At 37.6% G+C, this 26,465-nt stretch overlaps 3 protein-coding genes across 7 annotated transcripts in view; 2 read left to right on the plus strand and 1 right to left on the minus strand.

Annotated features, from left to right (window-relative positions):
- Positions 1-36: 36 nt before the first annotated feature.
- On the plus strand, positions 37-18,794 carry LOC139983617 (ubiquitin-conjugating enzyme E2 T-like). Of its 3 annotated transcripts, none has more exons than XM_071997285.1 (7): positions 37-224; positions 3,109-3,267; positions 4,895-4,964; positions 8,323-8,428; positions 10,198-10,296; positions 10,779-10,859; positions 18,036-18,794. In XM_071997285.1, the coding sequence occupies exons 2-7, from the start codon at positions 3,159-3,161 to the stop codon at positions 18,213-18,215; spliced, it is 645 nt and encodes a 214-aa protein (XP_071853386.1). In that variant the 5' UTR covers positions 37-224; positions 3,109-3,158; the 3' UTR covers positions 18,216-18,794. The 3 variants fall into 3 exon arrangements, with proteins under 3 accessions (XP_071853386.1, XP_071853385.1, XP_071853384.1); XM_071997284.1 differs by having other exon boundaries at positions 37-215; XM_071997283.1 differs by lacking the exon at positions 37-224 and adding an exon at positions 1,852-2,144.
- Positions 18,729-23,455, minus strand: LOC139983619 (ribonuclease kappa-like). Its single transcript, XM_071997291.1, has 2 exons — positions 23,193-23,455; positions 18,729-21,145 (listed from the first exon to the last, which is right to left on the minus strand). The coding sequence occupies exons 1-2, from the start codon at positions 23,262-23,264 to the stop codon at positions 20,942-20,944; spliced, it is 276 nt and encodes a 91-aa protein (XP_071853392.1). The 5' UTR covers positions 23,265-23,455; the 3' UTR covers positions 18,729-20,941.
- Positions 23,456-25,868: 2,413 nt separating this feature from the next.
- LOC139982821 (pleckstrin homology domain-containing family F member 2-like) overlaps positions 25,869-26,465 on the plus strand; it is a 41,328-nt gene continuing 40,731 nt past the window's right edge. For all 3 annotated transcript variants that reach the window (XR_011798384.1, XR_011798385.1, XM_071995932.1), the window contains exon 1: positions 25,869-25,958. Coding sequence is in view for 1 of the 3 variants with exons in the window: in XM_071995932.1 (XP_071852033.1) it covers positions 25,943-25,958 (16 nt within the window). In the remaining 2 variants the exon portion in view is untranslated. The remainder of the gene's footprint in view (positions 25,959-26,465) is intronic.

Genomic DNA, 26,465 nt, shown 5'->3' on the forward strand with positions numbered 1-26,465 from the left:
GCCATAGAAATTGATTAGTAGTGCACAGTACTAGTGGGGGTTTGACGGCTTATATCACAAACTGAATGGCTTTACAGTACCACTGCAACTTTCATTGCACGGCAGGATACTGCAAAAGACTTACAAGAAGTCAAAACGGGAAGATTATATCATTGAAGCAAATAATCAACCGATTTCAATACAAAACTATTTTGTGTTGTCTAGTTTTCTTTGGTGTAAGTCCGGTATGACTGAGTTCAACTTCTAACTTCTTCTAGCTAACGTACTGTAGCCTAACAACACAGCTTGGCCTAGCCTAAAGTTGAACTTAGCGTATTATACTGCATAGGCTACACATAAGTCCTATTGTAAGGCGACATAAAGTCGGATATAAATCGGCGAGAGAGGAACCGGGCAATTTTTTGTTGTTGTTGTTGGGGGGGGGGGGGGGGGGAGTTACAGGTTGGCCATACAGTAGTTCTAAGGGTGTTGCGCCGATAATCGATTGCCTTATCTGTGTGGGCCATTGTATTGAACAATTTACTAAGTACCGTAGCATGGTCACTTCGAAGTTCGGACACCTAAGCCCTAAAACACCCCAAAACTAAATCTTATGGTATAAATCACCTGAACATATACTTGATTTTGTGGGAGAAATTTGTTATAGTACGATACACGGCCAAATTTTCTTTCCTGCAAACTGTTTTCACGTTGTATTCCAAGAAGATTCTTCGTGTTTGTGGAACTGGTATTTTTTTGCTAGAGTATTGCGAAGTTCGGACACCCAACCCACAGTGTGGCACTGGTGATAAAATTAGTGGCGCAGTTGCTCTTTCAGTAATTATAACAGACTTCATAGATCTCCATCATTTTATTGACAAATATCTTAGTACTTTGTTGCACACAGGCCATTTTGGAGGGAAAATAACTGTAGCTTCGTACTTTTTGATGAAATGTGGCTCTTCCTGTAGGTTGTCATGGTAAAATCGTGTATTTCTTAGGGTGTCCGAACTTCGCAGTGTTCCGAACTTCGCAATACTGACTATACTTCTTGTTACTTGCAATGATATATGAATCTGCTCTAAGAAACCCTCATCTTTAGCCTCTCAATTTGATGGCATATTGTCAATATGCCGATCAGCTGGTCAAAAAACAACACCCAAGTTTTGAAAAATATTAAACCAAAACGATCTGTAAACAGACCAGTCAAGCCACTTAACATTACGTATGTAGCAGCGTGGCCGCTGTATATACAAGTGAACACAGCACAATTATAACTGAAGATACCTTCCTGACACCTGTTTTGCCCTTGCAAATATTCTTGGCAAGAATCCAAGAAACTTCTTGCACAAACAAAGTTGTAAACTTGGCATATTCAGACGTACAAACAATGCACCAAAGTCAAACACAATGTAAGAAGTAGGCTAACTTATGTGACATTGAAAACATTTGATGAAACTATGTACGTATACTTCAGTAGTAGCCAGTCACACTAACTTGCACAGTGCTTCTGAGGCGTGAGGAGAATAAATGTTATATCACATGGAAACCGGGCTACTAAATCATTCCAAAAATTGCATATCTTCTTGAAAGGGTATCATACGGTTTGTTAAAACATCAATGACTGATGCAAAGATTGTATTTTGAGAATCAAGTTTGCAATATCGACATTTTTTTGCCTGTTGGTTTATGAAATATTTCAAACACTTAGCACTTGCTAATTTTGGCTAGGCTTTAATAGTTTGTTGTAGGAAAATATTTAAAATAATTTTTTCATTTTGGGTTTGGTAAACAAAAGGGGTGGTAAAAGTTCTTAGCCAGGATACGCTAATGTCTTTTCTAAATGAGATCAGTTTTATTCATTGCAGGATGTCATCTATTAACATTTTTGCTAATAAATTTGTGGTTCCATTTGACGAAATCGGAGATTTCCCGCAGACTGAAGTGTTTACGCTAAAATGCATAGTTGGACAACGCAATTGCAGTCACATGCATGGTTCTTCCTGCTTAACGATGGTCGGACCATGCTTAATTCGGGCTAACCATGCTAATTACCATCTTTAGTGGACGATGGTTGGACGATCGTCAGACCATAGTAGAGAGCGGTCACACGCAAACCGTATCATGGTCGGACCATGGTGGGACCATTGTTATGTCTGAAAAATGTACGTGTGACCAGTGTCTTAGACTCGCAGCCTAAGTGTTGAATGTAGTTGGTCAAACAGAGTAACAAATCATGCAACCGAATTTACAAAGAAGAATAGGCTCGTGTTTTTCACAAAAAATGCTAGCACATAGTTTCATGAATATCAACTATTTGGGGAATAAGATCTTTCATTTCAAAACGTTTTTTATAGGACTAATGGTATAGAATACGCACATATTTTTTTACTAATTTACTAACAGGATTCCGCAATGAGAGTTATACAAGTGGAAACTGTTTGTGAGTTGTGCAAACTATAATAAGTTACAATAGCAGATTATAGTTCAGATATTTTATTTACTAATGCATTGACCTAAAGTGCGATCTGACTTTCATTCAGGCTTTTTGAAAATATCGGTATCGGGCTGATATCGAAATTGAAATATTGGATATAGGCCAAAACCGATACTGGCTCCATGGGCACAACACTAGATAAAATTTATATCTGTTTGACGTAGAAAGCAAAAGAGGTCTAGCCTATTGTAGGCTATGTATTCTATACCACAGTCCTAACCTCTTTTTCAATGTTCAGATCATTTTCCCAACCAAGTTTTAAAACTTTTCAATAAGTCTGAGGAAAGCTTTTTGGAGTCTTTTTCCATGTTCACCCAACAAACTGTTTAGCCAGCAGACCTGTGTAAAAGTGATGTACAGTAATAGATATGTGGTCTCACTCAGCCTTTACGCATGGAAGCAAAGTGAATATGTAACTTCACAAGTATGTTGGAGTGGTTTGGGGGTGGGGGGCAGGGAGGGTTTAGGAACTTTCATACATGTGTTATTTTCACTTGAACCTGTACATCAAATTGATTAAAATGGTATCTGAAGTCAGCTCTAGGGGTCACACCTCCTTTTTGTCCTCTTCATATTTCCTTGAAATTGAAATAATTTGATGTATTTGTGAAATTTCCTATTTCGTCCTGCAGTTGGAAACTTAACATTATACTGTATTCAGGTCAGCCTCAGAAACTCCAGAATGCAGAAATCTAACAGGATGAAGAAGGAGATGGACATTCTACAAATGCCTCCTCCAGGAATATCCTGCTGGGCGACTCATGAAGATGTTTTGGACAATTTTCAAGCTGGTAAGTGTCACTGACTCACGTTAATCAAATTATGGTTAACTTATTAATCAAGATACTTATATATGATAGGAACTGGCAAAGATACAAGTTGATGAACAAACATTAACTCTTATTGGAATATCAATTTGTATGTTACCCCTAACTTGTATTTGCCCAATGGTGTTTACTCTCGTGGTTGTGCATCTATCTTGTGTATTCTCAACTGCTTGCTGTTGCTGATGGCAGAAAGAATATATTTAAGTTGTGGTGGAGGGTGTGTCTACTGTCTAGGTTTGTACTAGATCCACTCTTGTGATAACAAATGCCTTTTTTATGAAAGTTAAAGGTCATTTGAGGTCAACACTGAAAAACTTTAATTCAATTACTCTAAAAGTAAAGCTTGACTATAAATACACCTTATCAAGTGTGTGTGATAAACAAGCTAACAATATGACTCCAACAGAACATTTACACCTTATCAAGTGTGTGTGAGATACAAGCTAACAATATGACTCTCAACAGAACATTTACACCTTATCAAGTGAGTGTGAGAAACAAGCTAGCAATATGACTCCAACAGAACATTTACACCTTATCAAGTGTGTGTGAGATACAAGCTAACAATATGACTCCCAACAGAACATTTACACCTTATCAAGTGTGTGTGAGATACAAGCTAACAATATGACTCCAACAGAACATTTACACCTTATCAAGTGTGTGTGATAAACAAGCTAACAATATGACTCCAACAGAACATTTACACCTTATCAAGTGTGTGTGAGATACAAGCTAGCAATGTGACTCCCAACAGAACATTTACACCTTATCAAGTGTGTGTGAGATACAAGCTAACAATATGACTCCAACAGAACATTTACACCTTATCAAGTGTGTGTGAGATACAAGCTAGCAATGTGACTCCCAACAGAACATTTACACCTTATCAAGTGTGTGTGAGATACAAGCTAACAATATGACTCCAACAGAACATTTACACCTTATCAAGTGTGTGTGAGATACAAGCTAACAATATGACTCCAACAGAACATTTACACCATAGCAAGTGTGTGTGAGATACAAGCTAACAATATGACTCCCAACAGAACATTGTGAAGTCAAATTACAGTTGGTATGATCATCCAAAGAATGCTATTGGTTTCTGTGGATAACAAAAGTATATATTTCAAAATAGGTGAATGAAAGATCAAAGCCTGAAGAGCTAATCATTTCAAATGTTCTTAGATGAACCTTACCCTTGGTAGGTTGAAGAATACTAATGATTTTAGTCAACCAAAAAGATCATTTCAGGTTGATAAAAGATCAGTAATTTGTTAACACCAAAATATGAAAGCTTGGATGAAATTTTTTTTGCTGTCTTGGTACACATGAGTGCACACTTCTTGCTGTCAATAATAATAAAACTTGTAAATCTTGTTGGCGGTGTACCATTAACATTCTGGGATTATGATTGTCTTGGAATCCTTTTGCCTGTTTGATATAAGCTTCAACTTCCAGGGAACAGAACATTATAAATGACTTCAATTTAGATAAACTTGTGTTTATATTGCTTTCATGTTATTTTGTAACCAGACTAAGAAAATAAGCTGTACATGGAGTAGAATATTTTCTTTGAAATCACTTGCAGAAATCATTGGTGGGAAGGGCACACCGTATGAAGGTGGCATCTTTCATCTTGAAATCAAGATACCGGAGAGGTAAGACATAACACTTTACCGTGAGATATCATATACAGATATATATGTAATATAATAATATAGATAATAAGATATCATACAACAGAGGATAATAATATAATAATATAGATAATAAGATATCATACAACAGATGATAATAATATAATAATATAGATAATAAGATATCATACAACAGATATAAATAATATAATAATATAGATAATAAGATATCATACAACAGATGAGAATAATATAATAATATAGACACAGTGACAAAGGTTTGAGAGGATACAGTGCAGGGGAGAGTTTGGTTCGGTATCCTAGCAACCTAATAAAGAACAACCAATATGCATGTTGTCGGAGAGATGTGTAGGTTTGGTGAAAAGAACACCAGTTTTAGGCCAGTAAATCTCTTTCTTTGGTGGAACATAGGCCTATCACTATCTTTAGATAAATAAAAGTATCTCCAAAGGGATGGAGGGTGGTACAAATTTTTCATTATTTAGTTACATTCCTATCTGAATTTGATGTTATCAACTAGTTGTCTGCCAGACAAACTCCAAAGCTGATTGGCTTGTCCCAAAAGAAATTTTGTTGACTTGGACAACTGGAGGACCATTCAATATTTTCCCTGAAGTGGGCTTATGAAGTGAGAGAAAAGATATGTTTAAAAGAAAGCTTGTTTGCTCTCCATTGAACATCCTGGAATGTCTGTTAAGGTTGTTGAAAACAAATTGTATGGGGCTCACTGATACAATTAATGATATGCACTGAGTGGTTTTAAGTAACTCGCACGCAACAGGGGTTGGTGTGTTCGCTGCGCGAAAACACCGGTGGGAAAATCGGCAGTTGTTTTTAGTGTGTTCGCGAACACACTTAAAACAACAAGGAAAAATTATCGTAATTATAGAAATATGGCAATATTTTTTGAACTATTTATCATGACGTTAAAAAGCAAATATTGCCCAACCCTACTTAGAATCACATTTCACTGTGTGAGTTACATCTCTGTACACTTAGCGTTTCTTCTCACTGTGTGAGTTACATCCCTGTACACTTAGCGTTACTCGTCACTGTGGGAGTAACATCCCTGTACACTTATCGTTACTTGTCACTGTGTGAGTTACATCTCTGTACACTTAGCGTTACTCGTCACTGTGGGAGTTACATCCCTGTACACTTATCATTACTTGTCACTGTGTGAGTTACATCTCTGTACACTTAGCGTTACTCGTCACTGTGTACTAGAGCCTTGTTTACATGACATTAGTTGCATTTAGCACGATATGCCAGTTTCGCGTGAATTTTTCGAAAATGTTTTGCTGGATCTTTCGTAAAATTTGAAAGGTGTACCAACTTACTTTTCGTACACAATTATTAATTTCTCTACTGATTTTCAGAGTTTTTTTTTACGATCTCCAATCGATACATTTCCTTTGATCATGTATTTGAACAACTGTTAGCAAGTCGAGTATTCGACCCGGTATTGTCTGGTGGGAGAGTTCAACGTGATGGACAGGGATTGTAATCATTTCGATCGAACATGCATTGACTGGATTATCTGCGTCGCCGCTGTCGGCTCGATGTAAAGTACACTTGTGCCGCGTATCAGGAAGTTTTCACAATAGGATAACAGCGTTCAAGTTTAAGCCATTCATATCGCCGGATACACACATTTGGGGGGGAGGCACAAAAGTAGGATTATGTTCACGGTTTATGATTCGACTGATCGTAAGTTGTGTTGTTATTTCGCATAGTAGACAAAATAAACACGGGAATTGATACACGATTTTTGTCAATATTTTAATTTTCAGTTGATATCATAGTTTCGTTTAAACGTTCATCAGGTTTTATTAAACGTTTAAACAATGTTTCGTTCATTTACACGTTTAAACGGCACAGCACTACTTAGCGTTACTCGTCACTGTGTGAGTTACATCCCTGTACACTTATCGTTAATTGTCACTTTGTGTGAGTTACATCCCTGTACACTTAGCGTTACTCGTCACTGTGGGAGTTACATCTCTGTACACTTAGCGTTACTTCTCACTGTGGGAGTTACATCCCTGTACACTTATCGTTAATTGTCACTTTGTGTGAGTTACATCTCTGTACACTAAGTGTCACATGTCACTGTGGGAGTAACATCCCTGTACACTTAACGTTACTTCTCACTGTGGGAGTTACATCTCTGTACACTTATCGTTACTCGTCACTGTGGGAGTTACATCCCTGTACACTTAGTGTTACTCTTCACTATGTGAGTTACATCTCTGTACACTTAGCATCACCTGTAACTCACACAGTGACAAGTAACGATAAGTGTACAGGGATGTAACTCCCACAGTGACGAGTAACGCTAAGTGTACAGGGATGTAACTCACACAGTGACAAGTAACGATAAGTGTACAGGGATGTAACTGCCACAGTGACGAGTAACGCTAAGTGTACAGAGATGTAACTCACACAGTGACATGTGATGCTAAGTGTACAGAGATGTAACTCACACAGTGACAAGTAACGATAAGTGTTCAGAGATGTAACTCACACAGTGACAAGTAACGCTAAGTGTACAGGGATGTTACTCCCACAGTGACATGTGACACTTAGTGTACAGAGATGTAACTCCCACAGTGACAAGTAATGATAAGTGTACAGGGATGTAACTCCCACAGTGACAAGTAACGCTAAGTGTACAGGGATGTAACTCCCACAGTGACAAGTAACACTAAGTGTACAGGGATGTAACTCCCACAGTGACAAGTAACGCTAAGTGTACAGAGATGTAACTCCCACTGTGACATGTGATGGTTTACTAGGTGTATCAGAAATCATCTTGTTTACAATTCTGAGGTGGACAATGTCCTGTATGTAAGTAATACTTATTGGAGTGTACTGATTTTAGTCGGCTGCAGCCTGTGACAATCAGTTGCAAGAACCTATTACTATTATGATTATTATTATAAGTTATAATATAATTGGTCTCCGGAATACAAGTTTATGGGATTGGGTCAGCATATGGACACAAATTTGAACTGCCAATAGTTTATCTGACATCAAAAGCTCAACTATCTTTTTATAACATGGTATACACCATCTAGAGGACAATATAATTACACTTGAAAAGGTTAGAAATGCAGTACAAAAGCCTGGTGTGTATCTTCAGCATTTTAGTGTAAACTGAAGTTATATGTTATAAAGATGGGTGACATGTAGGGTACAATACCAACACAAGAAATAGTTGTAAAGTGAGAAAAGTGTCTAATCCAGGGTTACAAAGTAGATCTATGCTTCCCCTAGTAATAAATGTGTAAACAACAAAGAACTGCAAGCTTTATTTGCTGTCTTAAATATAATAGTATGGTTTTTCTTTACACAGATATCCATTTGAGCCTCCTAAGGTACAATTTACCACAGCTATATATCATCCTAATGTTGACAGCGCTGGAAGGATCTGCCTGGACCTACTCAAGATGCCTCCTACAGTAAGTAAATGAAATAATGGTCTGCTATAGGGAGGATGGCTATAGGGAGGATGACATATTGTAGTCAGTGGGTCATTGGAGTGGTCTGCTATAGGGAGGATGACATATATTGTAGTCAGTGGGTCATTGGAGTGGTCTGCTATAGGGAGGATGGCTATAGGGAGGATGACATATTGTAGTCAGTGGGTCATTGGAGTGGTCTGCTATAGGGAGGATGACATATATTGTAGTCAGTGGGTCATTGGAGTGGTCTGCTATAGGGAGGATGGCTATAGGGAGGATGACATATTGTAGTCAGTGGGTCATTGGAGTGGTCTGCTATAGGGAGGATGACATATATTGTAGTCAGTGGGTCATTGGAGTGGTCTGCTATAGGGAGGATGGCTATAGGGAGGATGGCATATTGTAGTCAGTGGGTCATTGGAGTGGTCTGCTATAGGGAGGATGACATATATTGTAGTCAGTGGGTCATTGGAGTGGTCTGCTATAGGGAGGATGGCTATAGGGAGGATGACATATTGTAGTCAGTGGGTCATTGGAGTGGTCTGCTATAGGGAGGATGACATATATTGTAGTCAGTGGGTCATTGGAGTGGTCTGCTATAGGGAGGATGGCTATAGGGAGGATGGCATATTATAGTCAGTGGGTCATTGGAGTGGTCTGCTATAGGGAGGATGACATATATTGTAGTCAGTGGGTCATTGGAGTGGTCTGCTATAGGGAGGATGACATATTGTAGTCAGTGGGTCATTGGAGTGGTCTGCTATAGGGAGGATAACATATATTGTAGTCAGTGGGTCATTGGAATGGTCTGCTATAGGAAGGATGACATATTGTAGTCAGTGGGTCATTGGAGTGGTCTGCTATAAGGAGGATGACATATTGTAGTCAGTGGGTCATTGGAATGGTCTGCTATAGGGAGGATGACATATTGTAGTCAGTGGGTCATTGGAGTGGTCTGCTATAGGGAGGATAACATATATTGTAGTCAGTGGGTCATTGGAATGGTCTGCTATAGGGAGGATGACATATTGTAGTCAGTGGGTCATTGGAGTGGTCTGCTATAAGGAGGATGACATATTGTAGTCAGTGGGTCATTGGAATGGTCTGCTATAGGGAGGATGACATATTGTAGTCAGTGGGTCATTGGAGTGGTCTGCTATAGGGAGGATAACATATATTGTAGTCAGTGGGTCATTGGAATGGTCTGCTATAGGGAGGATGACATATTGTAGTCAGTGGGTCATTGGAGTGGTCTGCTATAAGGAGGATGACATATTGTAGTCAATGGGTCATTGGAGTGGTCTGCTATAGGGAGGATGACATATTGTAGTCAGTGGGTCATTGGAATGGTCTGCTATAGGGAGGATGACATATATTGTAGTCAGTGGGTCATTGGAGTGGTCTGCTCTAGGGAGGATGACATATTGTAGTCAGTGGGTCATTGGAATGGTCTGCTATAGGGAGGATGACATATATTGTAGTCAGTGGGTCATTGGAGTGGTCTGCTCTAGGGAGGATGACATATTGTAGTCAGTGGGTCATTGGAGTGGTCTGCTATAGGGAGGATGGCTATAGGGAGGATAACATATTGTAGTCAGTGGGTCATTGGAGTGGTCTGCTATAGGGATGATGACATATTGTAGTCAGTGGGTCATTGGAGTGGTCTACCTTTAATTAGATCAAGTTGAACAAGATATTTGTGTACCTGAAGAGAATTCATTAGCAATGATTTCATGATATATTTTTCTCTGATTTCATTCATCTAGGGGTCTTGGAAACCTTGTTGGAATTTGTCAACCTTGTTGACTTCAATCCAGCTGCTGATGGCTGAGCCAAATCCAAATGATTCTTTGATGGTTGACATTGTGAGTCTAATAATAGTCTCTCTCGCTGCATTAAGGTGCAATTTACCTCAGTACCGGTCTGCATATTGTAGCTATTTCAATCCCCTCTTGAAATGTTTTCTCTGCTTTGGAAGAGCATCTTTATATGCAGTCTCAAAGTTTTAATTTTCAAGAAGGACCTGGTCGTTTTGCATGTCTTTTCATACTATGTGAAGGAACAGCTTGATCTTATATCATGATGGTAAAAAGTTCAGTTAAATGATAAAGAAATTGCCTTGATCATGTTACTGGATGGGATTTTGCCACTTTTATATGACAATATTGCAATATTGGTGCAATTGATGGGATTTCCCGAACTCAATGTTTTTGATGACAGGAACTGTCGATCTTACCAAAACCTAACCTATGTTGCCCTATTGATCCTCTTTAAAATTATGCAAAATACCTTATTTTAAATTAGATGCTACATTACCAAGTACAACTAATATAAATTTTACTTACAGGCAGCAGAATTTAAGCACAAACGGTCTGATTTTATATCAAAGGCAAAAGAGTGGACACAGAAACATGCAGTAGATCATCAGGTAATGTTTATTTGTAAGTCTTGGTAAATTGAAACTGCAGTACCTCTTTTGTACTGGGTGTAGCTTTGTGAGAGCTTGGAAGAGATTGACTGAGCATTCCTCAGGTTGTTCTTTTTGGTGTTTTTGAAAGGGAAAACCATGGAGTCACTTTCAAAATTTGTGAGAGGTACCACGGATTGCAAAAGTCGGCAATGACTATAACGCGGGTCGCAAAGTCAAAAATTACTATAATGATTAAATTAGTCCAACACAGAAATGCTGTACTCCAAGCTGAAGACTTCGTTGGTATAAATCCTTTGGCCAGCAACAGCTAGACCTTCATTTCTTAGAAAGGTTGCTATTACTAAAATGGTAGGGTCTTCACTGTTTGTAATAAAATTGTTCTTGGTATTATAAAAATAATAAATGCTGATAATATAATATTGTTAACACATCTTTACATTTTAATATATGTCTTTGATACAGAAATTTGTAGTCCTCTATACAATAGTCCATACATACCTGAAGCTTTGGTTAGTACCATTATGTTGATAGGGGTAACGTAAGTTGGCTTTAAATAAAACAAAAGTGGAGATATATCCATAGTGCTAAATAACTGCTTGTACAGCATAATACCTATAAGGGACAGCTACATATATGATGTATTCTGAAATAAAGTTCTCCTTCAACTACTCAAGGAGGTAAATTACATGCCAACCTTACACATTACGAGTAGAACCACTCTGACAAATCTTAAAGTAGTACCATTGCAATGTCATCTGTGAATTAAACAGGTTACACCTCCGGAGACTATGCATCCTAAGTTCTATACCTCCCTCATTACTTTAGGGAAACCTTTCATACTGTAGTTTTGATTAGCTCAGTGTAACCTTGATTTCACTGTGTCCTCTTAGTCCCTGAGTGTTTCCTCACAGTTGTTATTTTCTTGTGTTTTTGTCTTTGTAAATACCTTTACTTCCTTAAATGACATATGCAAGTGAAGTTGTTTCATTATATTTTGATAGCAGTTGGAAGTGGGTGCTGAGTACCGGCCATGCACACACTGCTATGCATGTTATTCTTAGCATCATCAGACTAAGTGTTAATGTTTGAGTGTTTAAGGAATTGTCTGGTGAAAGATTTGATACATTGTCCTTGTAGTTATTATTTTTCTCTTTCTAACCATGATAAAATTGTCCCCATTCGATGTTTTCTTCTTGTAGAAATCTGGTTATCAAATTCACCAGTTAGGATAGCGCAATGTATAAACAACGAAGAGTCTACTACATATAGGCGGCTTAAGGAGTTTTTGAAAACATATCTAATTTATAAGAAATTTCACCGAAAATAAAGGAAGAAAATAATCTGTATACAAACGGGGTTTTTGTTGTGATTGCTGTAGGTACTGTACGGAGCGTGGGTTAATGTTGCAATCTGCATTAGCGTAGATGACGTCACGTTCTGTACTGTTCAAATCATATTGGAAATGTCCATTCGTAACGATTAAAAATTGTTTTTCTGTCAAAGGCAACACTAGCGTTCTCATACTTTGACAACATGTTTGGAAAATTATTTATTATTTTTTAAGTTAACTTCTGGTGGCCACTAGACAATTCTTTTAATGATATTTTATCAGTGTCCAATGTTGGTATGTGATTGACCATCTTTCCCAGGGCTGCTCGGTGATCTAGGATAAGTATTCATACATGCTAATGTTATTATCTTATTGATGTATCGTTCAGGGCGGTTGCTTGGGTAGAATCCGTATCCTGGGGCAGTTGAGGAACACAGAGAACATTATGTTACACAGTAATGCTTTCATATGCGTACATATACCAGGGCCTTGTTTCAGACATATTTAGTGGGTGGGCCATCTCCCAATAGTGACCATCATGACACCAAGCAGAGCGCCACCATCGGTTGACGCGTAGCAAGAATAGCACGCTGATAGCACGCTGATGGTAGTCGTAGCCCATATATGCTAAGAGGACCCCAAATGGAGGATTTACTTGTAAATTAATTGTTAGGTCTGTGTTATCATTATTTGGTTTATATACCAAACAGGGACGTACTGGGGAGGGGGGGGGGGGGCGTTCAAATAAGCTGAGTGGGTGGCCCTGGTATATACGAATGATCACAATGCCTCAATATTCCTAATTAAAACATTGGAGCACTGATAAAAGGGCTGACAATGAAACTGGTATGCATACATAAAACACATCTATAGATGTAATAATGATATTTATGAAACATAGTCTCATATAGACTGTTACACTGTTCACACTGAACACTGTTCAAACAGAGCTTTCGCTGTTTATTGTTATTCAAACAAAACTGGTGAAAATCAAAGCAAATGGATGGTCATCGCATCTGAGACTGCATATATGTGATGAGCGGTTAAAATAAACCTTGTTCTTCTTGAACGCCATTCCTACAATACGTGACTATAATCTTGAGGTTGTACACTACTGACTAATGAAATTAGAAGAATGATACAAACATAAACTAAATGAATTAACCCATACTGTCCAGGCATTCACAGTATCCTAGGCCTATTTTCATTTAGGAAGTCAAAATCTCAGGGGGCAGCTGCTCCCTGACTGGTCAGAGTCGGAAAACCTTGTAGTCACAAGTACTGTACTCCAAAAGTAAAGCTCAAATGAAGTAAGTGGTTCCACCTTATTGAGTACAAGAACCTTTGTAATTTCTGTGGAGGTCAAGTCAAAGGTCTATTAACATCAACAAAAGGCAATGTCTGTAAACAGGGTAACCCAAAATGTAAAGCTTGGATGACTGCATCTGTGCCGATCCAAGGTCACTCTGGTCAAAAGAGCTGTCTGTGGAAATGCTTCATCATTACAGAAACTTCTCTTATGAAAGATGGCAAGAAATCAATAATATCAATAATAAAATAGTTTGAAAGTGGAAAGTATAGCACTTTAAAATTGAGCAAGTAACAAAACTGTTTCTTGTAAGATCTTTCATTGTGCATTCACTTAGTCATCCTTTGGTGGTAATGCAAGGTTGTTAATGAATTCAATGGTTCAAGGGGTTTTACCGGTCATTCTTTTCACAGGAATTTTACATCAAATGTCATCTTGGGTCATTGCTTGGAAATGCATCTCCTACCACCAAAATGATTGGACATTTATTAGTTGACCATACATATTGACTCAGTGGTTCAGTTTGCTTACAGTTCAAATACGTTTGGCCATGAACAGATTATGTTTGGGCAGTTGTTTGAAACACAGAGTATGCTCTCATTCTGCAGGAATGAATGATTCCAGACTGATAAATGGAGGAGAGCTTATTCATGTAAGGTCAAGCAGGGGCCATTATAAATCATTGCTGCAAATGTGTGTAATTCATTACAATGGATCATCAGCTGATTTGTTTTTGATTCCTTGCTTTAGCAAAAGGAACCTATGCAGTCAGGTTGGCATGCGTGTGTGTGCGTGTATGTATGTGTGTATGTGTGTGTGTGTGTGTCTGTGACACTTGCTTGGGTACGCTCTATCTCAATAAGGGAATGTTGGATTGAGGCCAAACTTGGACTATAGATCCGCCATATGGAGAAGGTGTGCCCTATTGTTTTTGGTGCCCACAAAGGTCACCAAAGGTCAGTTATGGTCCAAAAACCGAAAATATTAAAACTGCAATAACTCCCAGTGCCAATGTGTGACAAGATTGATATTTTGGGACAAGTTGTGAACTGGTTAGGGGAGCATTTTCAAACATAACGGTAATGTGATCCGAGGTCACCAAAGGTCAATTAATGATAAAAAACTAGTATTTTTGCGATAACTTGAGAACGAAATGTCTGTTAGGGTTGGGAGTTGCCTCAATGTGATCCAATTGTCGACCCGCATCTGGGTGACCCTTGACCTCAATTTGACCTCTGGTGACCTTTTCGTGTTTTTGGGATTTTTACAGTTTCGATGCTATTTTCAGATGTCAAAGGTACCTTCTGATCATAAATGTCAATAGGTTGACCCTGTGTGACCTTTATGTGCGAAGTTATATGGGGTCAAAGTTTTTCGGTCGGAGTTAGGATGGTTGTACAGACTTTTCGTTTTGTTTTTTGGAATCAGGAGATTAAACTACATCTGAAACCAAGGTCAAAAGGTCAAAGGTCACATGAGAAAAAATGTGCTTATTTTGGGAGGAAACGAGCAAAAAAGAAAATGTTTGGTTTTGATGCTAGATTTGGATATCAAAGGTACCTTCCGATCAAAAATGTCAATTGGTTGACACCCGTGTGACCTTCGTGTGCGAAGTTATACGAGGTCAAAGTTAATTTTCACACATTTAATGCAACAACTCCCAGTTCCAAGGTGTGACATGGTTGATATTTTCGGACAAGTTGCAAATGGTATAGGGGAATATTTTCAAACTTACCGGTCATGTGATCCGAGGTCACCAAAGGTCAATTAATGTCAAAAAACTAGTATTTTGGGGGTAGAAAATGGGCAAAGCAAAAAATGTTTGAATTTTTATAGTTTGATGCTCTAATTTAGGTCTCATCAATCAAAAATGTCAATAAGTTGACCCAAGGTGACCTTTGTATGTTAAGTTATATGAGGTCAAAGTTAATTTTCAGACATTTAGTGTAATAACTCCCAGTGCCAAGGTGTTACACAGTTGATATTTTGAGACAAGTTGCAAATGGTATAGGGGAATATTTTCAAACTAAACGGTCATGTGATCCGAGGTCACCAAAGGTCAATTAATGATAAAAAACTAGTATTTTTTGCGATAACTTGAGAACAAATTGTCCGTTAGGGTTGGGAGTTGCTTCAATGTAATCCAATTGTCGACCCGCATCTGGGTGACCCTTGACCTCAGTTTGACCTCTGGTGACCTTTTTAGTGTTTTGGAGATTTTTACAATTTCGATGCTATTTTCAGATGTTAAAGGTAACTTCTGATCATAAATGTCAATGGGTTGACCCCCGTGTGACCTTCGTGTGCGAAGTTATATGAGGTCAAAGTTAATTTTCAGACATTTAATGCAATAACTCCCAGTTCCAAGGTGTGACAAGGTTGATATTTTTGGAGTAGTTGCAAATGGTATAGGGGAATATTTTCAAACTTAACAGTCATGTGATACAAGGTCACCAAAGGTCAATTAATGATAAAAAACTAGTATTTTTGTGATAACTTGAGAACAAATTGTCCATTAAGGTTGGGAGTTGCTTCAATGAAGTCCAATTGTCGACCCGCATCTGGGTGACCCTTGACCTCAATTTGACCTCTGGTGACCTTTTCGTGTTTTGTGGATTTTTTAGTTTCGATGCTATTTTCAGATGTCAAAGGTACCTTCTGATCATAAATGTCAATAGGTTGACCCCTGTGTGACCTTCGTGTGCGAAGTTATATGAGGTCAAAGTTAATTTTCAGACATTTAATGCAATAACTCCCAGTTCCAAGGTGTGACAAGGTTGATATTTTTGGAGTTGTTGCAAATGGTATAGAGGGATATTTTCAAACTTAACGGTTATGTGATACAAGGTCACCAAAGGTCAATTAATGATAAAAAACTAGTATTTTTGCGATAACTTGAGAACAAATTGTCCGTTAGAGTTGGGAGTTGCTTCAATGAAGTCCAATTGTCGACCCGCATCTGGGTGACCCTTGACCTCAATTTGACCTCTGGTGACCTTTTCGTGTTTTGTGGATTTTTTACAGTTTCGATGCTATTTTCAGATGTCAAAGGTACCTTCTGATCATAAATGTCAATAGGTTGACCCCTGTGTGACCTTCGTGTGCGAAGTTATATGAGGTCAAAGTTAATTTTCAGACATTTAATGCAATAACTCCCAGTTCCAAGGTGTGACAAGGTTGATATTTTTGGAGTAGTTGCAAATGGTATAGGGGAATATTTTCAAACTTAACGGTCATGTGATACAAGGTCACCAAAGGTCAATTAATGATAAAAAAACTAGTATTTTTGCGACAACTTAAGAATAAATTGTCCGTTAGGGTTGGGAGTTGCTCCAATGTAATCCAATTGTCGACCCGCATCTGGGTGACCCTTGACCTCAATTTGACCTCTGGTGACCTTTTCGTGTTTTGTGGATTTTTACAGTTTCGATGCTATTTTCAGATGTTAAAGGTACTTCTGATCATAAATGTCAATGGGTTGACCCCAATTTGACCTTCGTGTGCGAAGTTATTTGAGGCCAAATTAATTTTCACACATTTAATGCAATAACTCCCAGTGCCAAGGTGTGACAAGGTTGATTTTTTTGGACAAGTTGCAAATGGTATAGGGGAATATTTTCAAACTTAACGGTCATGTGATCCAAGGTCACCAAAGGTCAGCTAATGTTAAAAAAGTAGTATTATGGGGGGAGAAAATGGGCAAAGAAAAAATGTTGGAATTTTTACAGTCATGCTCTATTTAGGTCTCACCGATCAAAAATGTCAATTGGTTGACCTCCGGGTGACCTTTGTGTGTAAAGTTACATACAAGTTCAAAAGTTAATTTTTTGACATTTAATGCAATTAAATCTCAATGCCAAGGTGTGACTTGGTTGATATTTTGGGACAAGTTGTGAATGGGGTGGTGGAACATTTTGAAACTTCAAGGTCATGTCATCTGAACTCACCATTGTTATCATATCTGTTGACACGCTTGTAGGTCTCTTATATTTCTTACATTTTCGACGCCATATTTAGATCTCAAAAGTGCCTTTTGATATAAAATCCGATCACATTTTGTGATCACAAAAGTGTTGGCTATAGTGTTGGTTACTTTATGGGAACATGTAGGACAATTACTTGGACTATTTCAGCCCAATCTTGCTTGATAATATGATGTGTATTGTCATATACCCCAAGCAAGGAACCACAGTGCCCTTGGGCTCTTGTTCTATTAAACCAGAGCGATCATATAGGACCCAGAGTGCATTGCTGTTCTCTTCTGTAGACTTCACTGAAGTCACAATCATAGCATGGGCGTCTATTAATATTTGTCCCAGCACGTCTATTACCTGTTGAGTGGGTACAACTATTGTTTGTCGCTACTAGATTTCTCAGAAAGATACTTTACGGAGCCTCACCCACATGGTACTAACATGTGTTTGGTCAACTTTCATATAGCACAATGTCTTTTACCCACATTACAATGTATGTACTTAAGTTTACTTCCAACTAGGATATTTTTCTGTATTAAAGTTTTTATTTCTACTTCCAGAGACAATATCAGCAGCAGTCAGTCACTGCAAATACTGAGGGCAAACAGGAAATGCTAGATGATTTGAAGAATGAAACAAATGGAACAAGGAACAAGCTATCACTCAAGAGCAAGACTACTAAGAGACCTATGCAAGAGCTGAACCGGTCAGACCAAAGCACAAAGAAGGAAAAACATTAAATCAATCTGTGGGATTATGGTTTACTTTGAGAAATACACAAATTGTGATGTTGTCTGTTCATGACAAAAGACAAACATACTAGAACAGTACACTGCAATGCTTAACTATGTCAAGCATGGTGAAAATGATATGCTTTTCATTGGGTAAATGAAACACATCCATGATGTAATTTTCAAGCATTCCATGGATGAATTTACCGTATGTTAGGGAGATCACATGGACAAAGTTACAGCTGACTTTGCAGTGATATTCTTAACTGAGGATAATCATGAATATGAACTGATGTTTATGACTAAGGTATTATTGTTTACTAGGTATTATTCAAGTCTCATGTCTACAGCTATTGATTACTGTATTAGTGTACACAAGTACATTTAAGTGCACCAATATTGAACATACTGTACAACAATGCACCTGCAAAGTTAAGTAACTTTTTGTAAGTTAAAGCCCTTTTGTTGCAATTATTTTTATATTACTTCATATTTCCATCAGAAAGAAAGATAAAATAACAATTCTGTCAATTTCATACATGATGTAGTTTATTACAGATATTAAATACATATACTGACGACCTACTAGTTAACATAAAGCTTCCCATTTTTACATAGTTAAAGGAATTAAATGTTTGTGACTATCACACAGGGAATAATGACCAACAGAAGTGGGCTGTCATGTCAATGTCTGTCTAGTCACTGAAAACTAAACATTCAGTTAGATTAATACATTAACAAAATCATGGTGCAATACATCAACAAGTTGTTTATTTAACATGGAACAAGTTCTTTATACCTTCTTTGAAAATCAACTGTTGTTCAGGGCACTAAATAATATTAGAACTTACCATAGCATATACTGTACATACAGCGATTCAAGTGACCAAAGATATAGCACAAGTGTATAACAATTTCATGTATGTTAATTTTACCAATGTTTTACTAACAACTTCACATCAAGTTAAGGAAGAACAATGAATCAAGAACAGTAACAATACCTGGCTAGTCAACTTATGTAGAATGCAACACATTTTTGCCTTAAGGCTTTGCCCAATCAACTTATGTAAAATTCACAAGTTTTTGCCCAACAGCATTGCCCAATCAACTTATGTAGAATTCACAAGTTTTTGCCCAACAGCATTGCCCAATCAACTTATGTAGAATTCACAAGTTTTTGCCCAACAGCATTGCCCAATCAACTTATGTAGAATTCAACAAGTTTTTGCCCAACAGCATTGCCCAATCAACTTATGTAGAATGCAACATGTTTTTGCCTAAAGGCTTTGCCCAATCACTTATGTAGAATTCAACAAGTTTTTGCCCAACAGCATTGCTCAATCAACTTATGTAGAATGCAACATGTTTTTGCCTTAAGGCATTGCCCAATCAACTTATGTAGAATTCACAAGTTTTTGCCCAACAGCATTGCCCAATCAACTTATGTAGAATGCAACATGTTTTTGCCTAAAGGCTTTGCCCAATCAACTTATGTAGAATGCAACATGTTTTTGCCTAAAGGCTTTGCCCAATCAACTTATGTAGAATTCAACAAGTTTTTGCCCAACAGCATTGCCCAATCAACTTATGTAGAATGCAACATGTTTTTGCCTAAAGGCTTTGCCCAATCAACTTATGTAGAATGCAACATGTTTTTGCCCAACAGCATTGCCCAATCAACTTATGTAGAATGCAACATGTTTTTGCCTAAAGGCATTGCCCAATCAACTTATGTAGAATTCAACATGTTTTTGCCCAACAGCATTGCCCAATCAACTTATGAAGAATGCAACATGTTTTTGCCTACTTCTGTAGAATGCAACATGTTTTTGCCCAACAGCATCTCACCTAAATAAGTCTTAGTGGACACTCCTTTTGTTTACAGCAATGCTTGTTGCCCTAGTATACTGATATCACCAGGCACTTTTTGAGAAAATGTATATATATCTTTCAATTCCACATTTAGTGAATGTGGAGTGAAAGTGATTTCTGTTTAACAGTGATGCATCCCAAACCCTAACACCACCATCTCTTAAGTCAAACTTAAAATAAAGAGCAAACTAAAGTAAATTAACATGCACAAGCCAATCGGTAATGAAAGTAAGAATATTTATCTTCACATAAACTATAGCAACATATCTTCTCCCCTTTCTAAACAATTACAGTATGATTAGTATTGTATTACAGACATCAAATATGAAGAACTATCTCTATGAAGATATTGAGATGATGATCATGAGCACACAACTTCTCATTAACATCACTAACATGCTACTACATAGAAAACTTGTTCCCAGTGTCAAACCATCTAGTAGGAATTAAAGTTAAATTTTGGATTTTTCTGGATTCCCAAAACATACATACATGTTAGATGACATTTACTTAAATCACTCAAAGTACTTCTTTAAAATGTTGAAATCCAGGGAAAACAGTACCAGGTTGATTTTTATTGCAAGTTGATGGCTCTCCTCTGGAAAAACGACTTATCTCATTACAATGGTGGTCCAGGCAACAAAGTTGCTGACACGATAATTACATGAAGTGTAATAGAAGGTGTAATTGAGTCCCTTACATTAATAAAGTCTTATAGTTGTTCCTCAGACAACTGCAAGGACAGTTGTGTTTGTCTCACAAGAATTTTGTCTTTCCACTACTGTCTCTCATACTGGAATGTTTTCAAAACACAAGGGTCTCTAGGAATTTGAAGTGCCAGCAGATGTGCTGAAACCCTTGGTTTAGTTGACCTGGTAATGACTTGAACGACCAAGAGTATATTGCCATCCTGAGAAGACGAGGAAGAGGAAGTAAACCCCTGCTGCAAAAAAGCAGTTGTTGGAGACATTGGTATAAACCTTGGTAAGTTCATCATTGTTTTCTGTAGCAGGAACATCTTCAATGAAGGCCACTGCATTGACCCTGAATAGACCCCCAAGAATCAGCTGGGAAATAGAGAGATAGAAAAGTTAAACACACTCTGCTGAGGTGACAATCCCAAGAAGCTTAAAAGACAGGAGCCCAACAGGCACTATGGTACCTTGCTAGTTGCTAAGTGGAATATTTAAGTGCTATATGTCATCACCCCATATCATCATTGATAAAATAAATGCAAAGTATGAACTTCACACAAATAGGCAAGTTCCAAAGACGTCACTCCATAAAAATATTTAGGCGCACTTGTACCAGTTATTAACCAACAACTGTATTCCAAGTTTGGATACAATTAGGTTGAAGGTTTAATAGTTATTGCAATTTTAAAATTTTGGCTCCAGCCCAAAAACTTGGGCTCTGTATTTTTCGCCCAAATGGTCTCCAACATTCCAAAATTGCCTAACATAACACTAGGCTATTTGCTCGCAAAATGTCACGTGTGTAACACTAAGACACTGCATAGTGGCCTGGGTACACAGCACACTTGTACATTGCAGCAACATAAACGAGCATGTGGTATGCCCACATGCCCAGTACACTGTAGTATAGACAGTATTGCGAAGTTCGGCATACTGCGAAGTTCGGACACCCTAAGAAATACACGATTATACCATGAAAACCTACAGGAAGAGCCAAATTTCACCAAAAAGTACGAAGCTACAGTTATTTTCTCTCCAAAATGACCCTTGTGCAAGAAATTACTTACATATTTGTCAATAAAATGACGAAGATCTATGAAGTCTGTTATAATTACTGAAAGAGCAACTGCGCCACCAATTTTATCACCAGCGCCACACTGTAGGTTGGGTGTCCGAACTTCGCAATACTCTATCAAAGAAATACCAGTTCCACAATCACGAAGAATCTTCTTGGAATACAATGTGAAAACAGTTTGCAGGAAAGAAAGTTTGACCGTGTATCGTACTAAAACAAATTTCTCCTACCATATCAAGTATATTTTCTTGTGATTTATACCAGAAGATTTAGTTTTGGGGTGTTTTAAGGCTTAGGTGTCCGAACTTCGAAGTGACCATGCTACTGCATACACATTGTACTGTGGCTAGCTTGTCATACGTTGTGCAGCCATGAGATAGAAAGCAAGTGTGGTCACCGCCACCATGGTCTGTACTCAGTAGTGTACAATGTATACAGTAATTTACGTAACCACTAGTGCATATGCACAGTATGCACATACAGCTTAAGTGTAGGATTATCCCCTCGTTACAGAGCAAAATGTGATTGATTTCTTACTTTGTTTCTAATATAAATGGAAGGGGATACCAACGAGGTACTACAATTTTTCAAGAGCGAAGTTTCATTTTAAAGAAAATGGATTTCAAAGTTTTGTTATAAGTGTTTAACACTTATGGTAAATAAGCTAGTCGTCTGTGGGACAACCTAAGCGGGGTTTCAGGTTGTGACGTGACTTTTGGTCGTCTCTGATGATCGGACGACAGTTATATTTGAGCCCTCTATTACTATGTGTCATACTTGACCCAAGTTCTAAGAAAGAGCCATGTAACTGCATGGATAGACACAGTACTGTAGATGCTGTGTCTGTTAGTCAAATTGTAACCACTATGTCAATCGCACTTTTACAGAGTCTTAACGAAAACCCCAAAAATTCCCACAGTGAAACTAAGACTAACTAGTATTAGTACGACTAGTAAGAACATAAATTTGGTATTTTGCAACACTTTTGGGGAATATTTCAACCATTTCACGGAATTGTAAGTACTGTTAACTTAAAAGCATGCCCGAAGTGAAGGAACTTTTTCCTTGCTTCGAGCAGTTTTGACGCCTGACCATTTTAAGTATGCTACTTCTCTCTATTTATGATGGAAGTTGGTCAGACCATCTATGAAATCACATTGCTAAAAGACAGAGCTAAACAGCTGAGCAAATCAGCGAGACCGTCATCACCGCTATCATTAAGAAGAACATCAGCCTAATGTCCTTACTAGCATTGCATACTTCATTACTAGCCCAGTCCTGTCGACCTAACGTTAAGAACGTATTTAGGCTATACACTAGGCCTAACCGCCCTAAGATACTTACCAGCATTACAAGTCCCCACGTACTTAACAATGTACAGCATATCGAAAGTTTAGGTCCACAAATGGTCTTCATTTTGCCGACCTTGAGTGTCACAGATGTGAAGTTCTTTTAACAAATTAGAACCACTTCAAAGAATCAGAAAAGAAAATGAGGCATATAACGTTATGGGAACAAGAATATTGATAAACAGCTATGTTTTCGTGTTAGTCTGTTGAATTCGTGAGTATCCTATACGAACAGTATACCAGCAGTATATACAGTCACAAGCGCTAAGCTTTGACTAGTTTCAGTATTAGTCAGCTGACTTGATGTGTTAATGAATCATATCACCCAATTCTAATTGTGGTCACGATAACTATCGCGGTTATTGGTAATTTTGATCCACCATAGTTATCGTGTTGTGTTATAATTTCATCACGCATGTTATGAATGTCACGATAACTATCGTGGACTATAACAAGTCATTCAAGGAGACATTTTATAGTCGGATATTACAGAAAGCGACTGGGATGATAACTCTAAAGTATTGACAATATCCCAAAGAACTTAAATTGCGAAACCACTTGCATTTTGAAGGTCTCACTGATCTAAATTGATCGACCATCAGCGCATAAGCTCCAACCCTAAGCTAGGTGACTGACAAAGCAGAAGTGATTGTCAATTACTGAGCAATTTGTTATTTCGAGTTATTTTTCTCCACCGTAGTACAAAACACACGCATTTAATTCCAATTTTTAATATTTTTCATAGTGTTATTGAATGAAAGACACTTTCATAGTTAACGTAAAAATTCAGCAGAAATGTCATAGGCTGGTATAAAGTGTTAAAAATCTAAAACATTGATGCAAAATATGGCTTTGCTTTGGCAGCGTTCAGAGAGAACTGCCCTGCCCTCCCACTTGCAACATTCGCCCGCTTTTAATTTCTTCAGTGTAATTGTCACATGGTCAATCGTAAGTGCATTATCATAACGTCAAATTGCTAAATATATACCACTGCATTTCAGTCTATATGCAGTATCAATAATATTTATTTTTCATTAAGAATTCTAACCAATGGTTACCATACTTGCAATTATGAAGATTTTGATCAGATTGTCCTTACTCAAAATCCATATATGGCCCATAAATGGCCCATATATGGCAATTTGTATCTGGCCCATATCTGTGCCATATATGGAATTTATATCTGGCCATATCAAGAATTGGGCAGATATAACTTGATATAAGATAAAGGCCATATCTGCATCAGATAAAACTTTATATGGGTCACTTTTTATCTGGACCAGATATGGTCCATATATGGCAAATCCATATCTGGACCATATATGGCAAATCCATATCTGGACCATATATGGCAAATCCATATCTGGCCCATATGGCAGATCCATATATGGCTAATATATGGCAATTCCATATCTTGCCCATATATGGCAGATCCATATCTGAGAAATCCATATTTGGCTCATATATGGCAAATCCATATCTGGCCCATATATGGCACATCCACATCTGGCCTATTAATTAGAAATCTATATCTGGCCCATATATGGCAAATCCATATCTGGCCCATTACTTAGAAATCCATATCTGGCTCATATATGCCACATCCATATATATTGCCCTTGGTAACCCTCATTCAACCTCACACAACAAATACAAAGTATACTTATTAGCATAATCTTGAGTATAGACCTAATTTTTGACCTCAGAATGCACCATTTGATGATTACCCTTTAATTTCTGTCTCTGATTGAGAACACAACCCCCCCCCCCCACTTAACGGGTGTACCCCATTCATCCCCGATCGTGCCGCTCCCAAACTTGTGAATTATTAAAAGAGGCCCTAGTGTGTGGTACAGTATCTGTTGGCTCGTATCTCGCCAACAATATACTTACCTTACCTATCTTCCACCTTACCACACGATCCTATGGCAAGCCGTTTTAACATTTACCCCTACTTTTACTTAAGTGAAATGCATTCTACTTAAGTGAAATTAAATTTCACTTTAGTGATTGTATTGCCCTTACTTAAAATGGAATTTTAAACATTTACCCCCAATTCTAATTAACCGAAACAGATTTCGACTTAAGTAAAATGTATTCCACTTAAGTGAAAAAGAAAGAATACAAATGTTCTACTTTACGTAGACTTATACTTAGACTGGAATTCAATATCACTCAAGTAGAATTGTATTACACTTAAGTAGAATATAATTTAACTTAAGTAGAATTCAATTTCACTCCACGAGGACGCTCCAGCAAAGGTTGCTATAAGAGAAGCATTGCTAAACCAGTAGGAAGGACCGTGACTATCTTGCTTTTATAATAAAGTCGCTTTTTAAGGAGGTTAACATTAGAATTTCGAGGATGCAATAAATCTTGCACAAGATCGTGATACGTGGCGGAGGTTAATCACTAAGCATGTCGGATAGACGAGACTCAACTTACTACTACTACTAAGTAGAATTCAATTTCACTTAAGTGAAATATGCTTAAGTTGAACTCAATTCTACTTGATTGGAATTTTATATCACTTTAGTATAATATTCTATATATTTTGCTGAAGTAAAATGTCATTTCACGTAAATATATATATTACATTTAAACAAAATTGGGAGCTAAAATTTAAACGGCTTGCCATACAATCCTTTGCTGCACTGTGACGTTCGTGTCAAAGAAATCTAGCAAAATGCATAGCTTATTGCCAGCATAGAAAAACAGTCAGGCAAATTACAAAAACAGAGAATCATGGTGGACAGACTAGGTAATATGATTGATTATTTCTAAAACATCGTTTTATAGAGTTTTTTTTTCAATCTATTTTTTTGGTGTTGGTCGGTCTGAATGTTCTGTAAAATTTTATAACCAGGTCTTACACTCATTATTTGCTGTCCTTGACGTACAGTTATTGAAATGTAAATCTTACGATAGCCTGCTACAGTGCTAGGCCAAGAACTAGTAGTAGTACTGTGTAGTAACAGTAGTAGGCAAAGTACTTCAGTTACGTGTATGTCCTAGCTGAAGCCATAATACTAAGCTAGAACTAACAAGTATTGCTAGTATGAGTATGATCATAAAGACAAAGACTGGTTGTTATTGTACGTAATCTACTTGGTCCGATAGTAGTAGCATAGTAAAAGCTTCATAATTGACACACCTTCAAATATTACTAGTACTAGCTAGATACAGCAGGCAACCTAATCTTTTTGCAGTGAAAGCAGAGTAACATATATCATGCCTTTTCAGCTATGAGCTAAGTAAGTCAGTAAGT

This window comes from Apostichopus japonicus, chromosome 16 (assembly GCF_037975245.1).
Source record: "Apostichopus japonicus isolate 1M-3 chromosome 16, ASM3797524v1, whole genome shotgun sequence".
Classification (NCBI taxonomy): Eukaryota; Metazoa; Echinodermata; class Holothuroidea; order Aspidochirotida; family Stichopodidae; genus Apostichopus; species Apostichopus japonicus.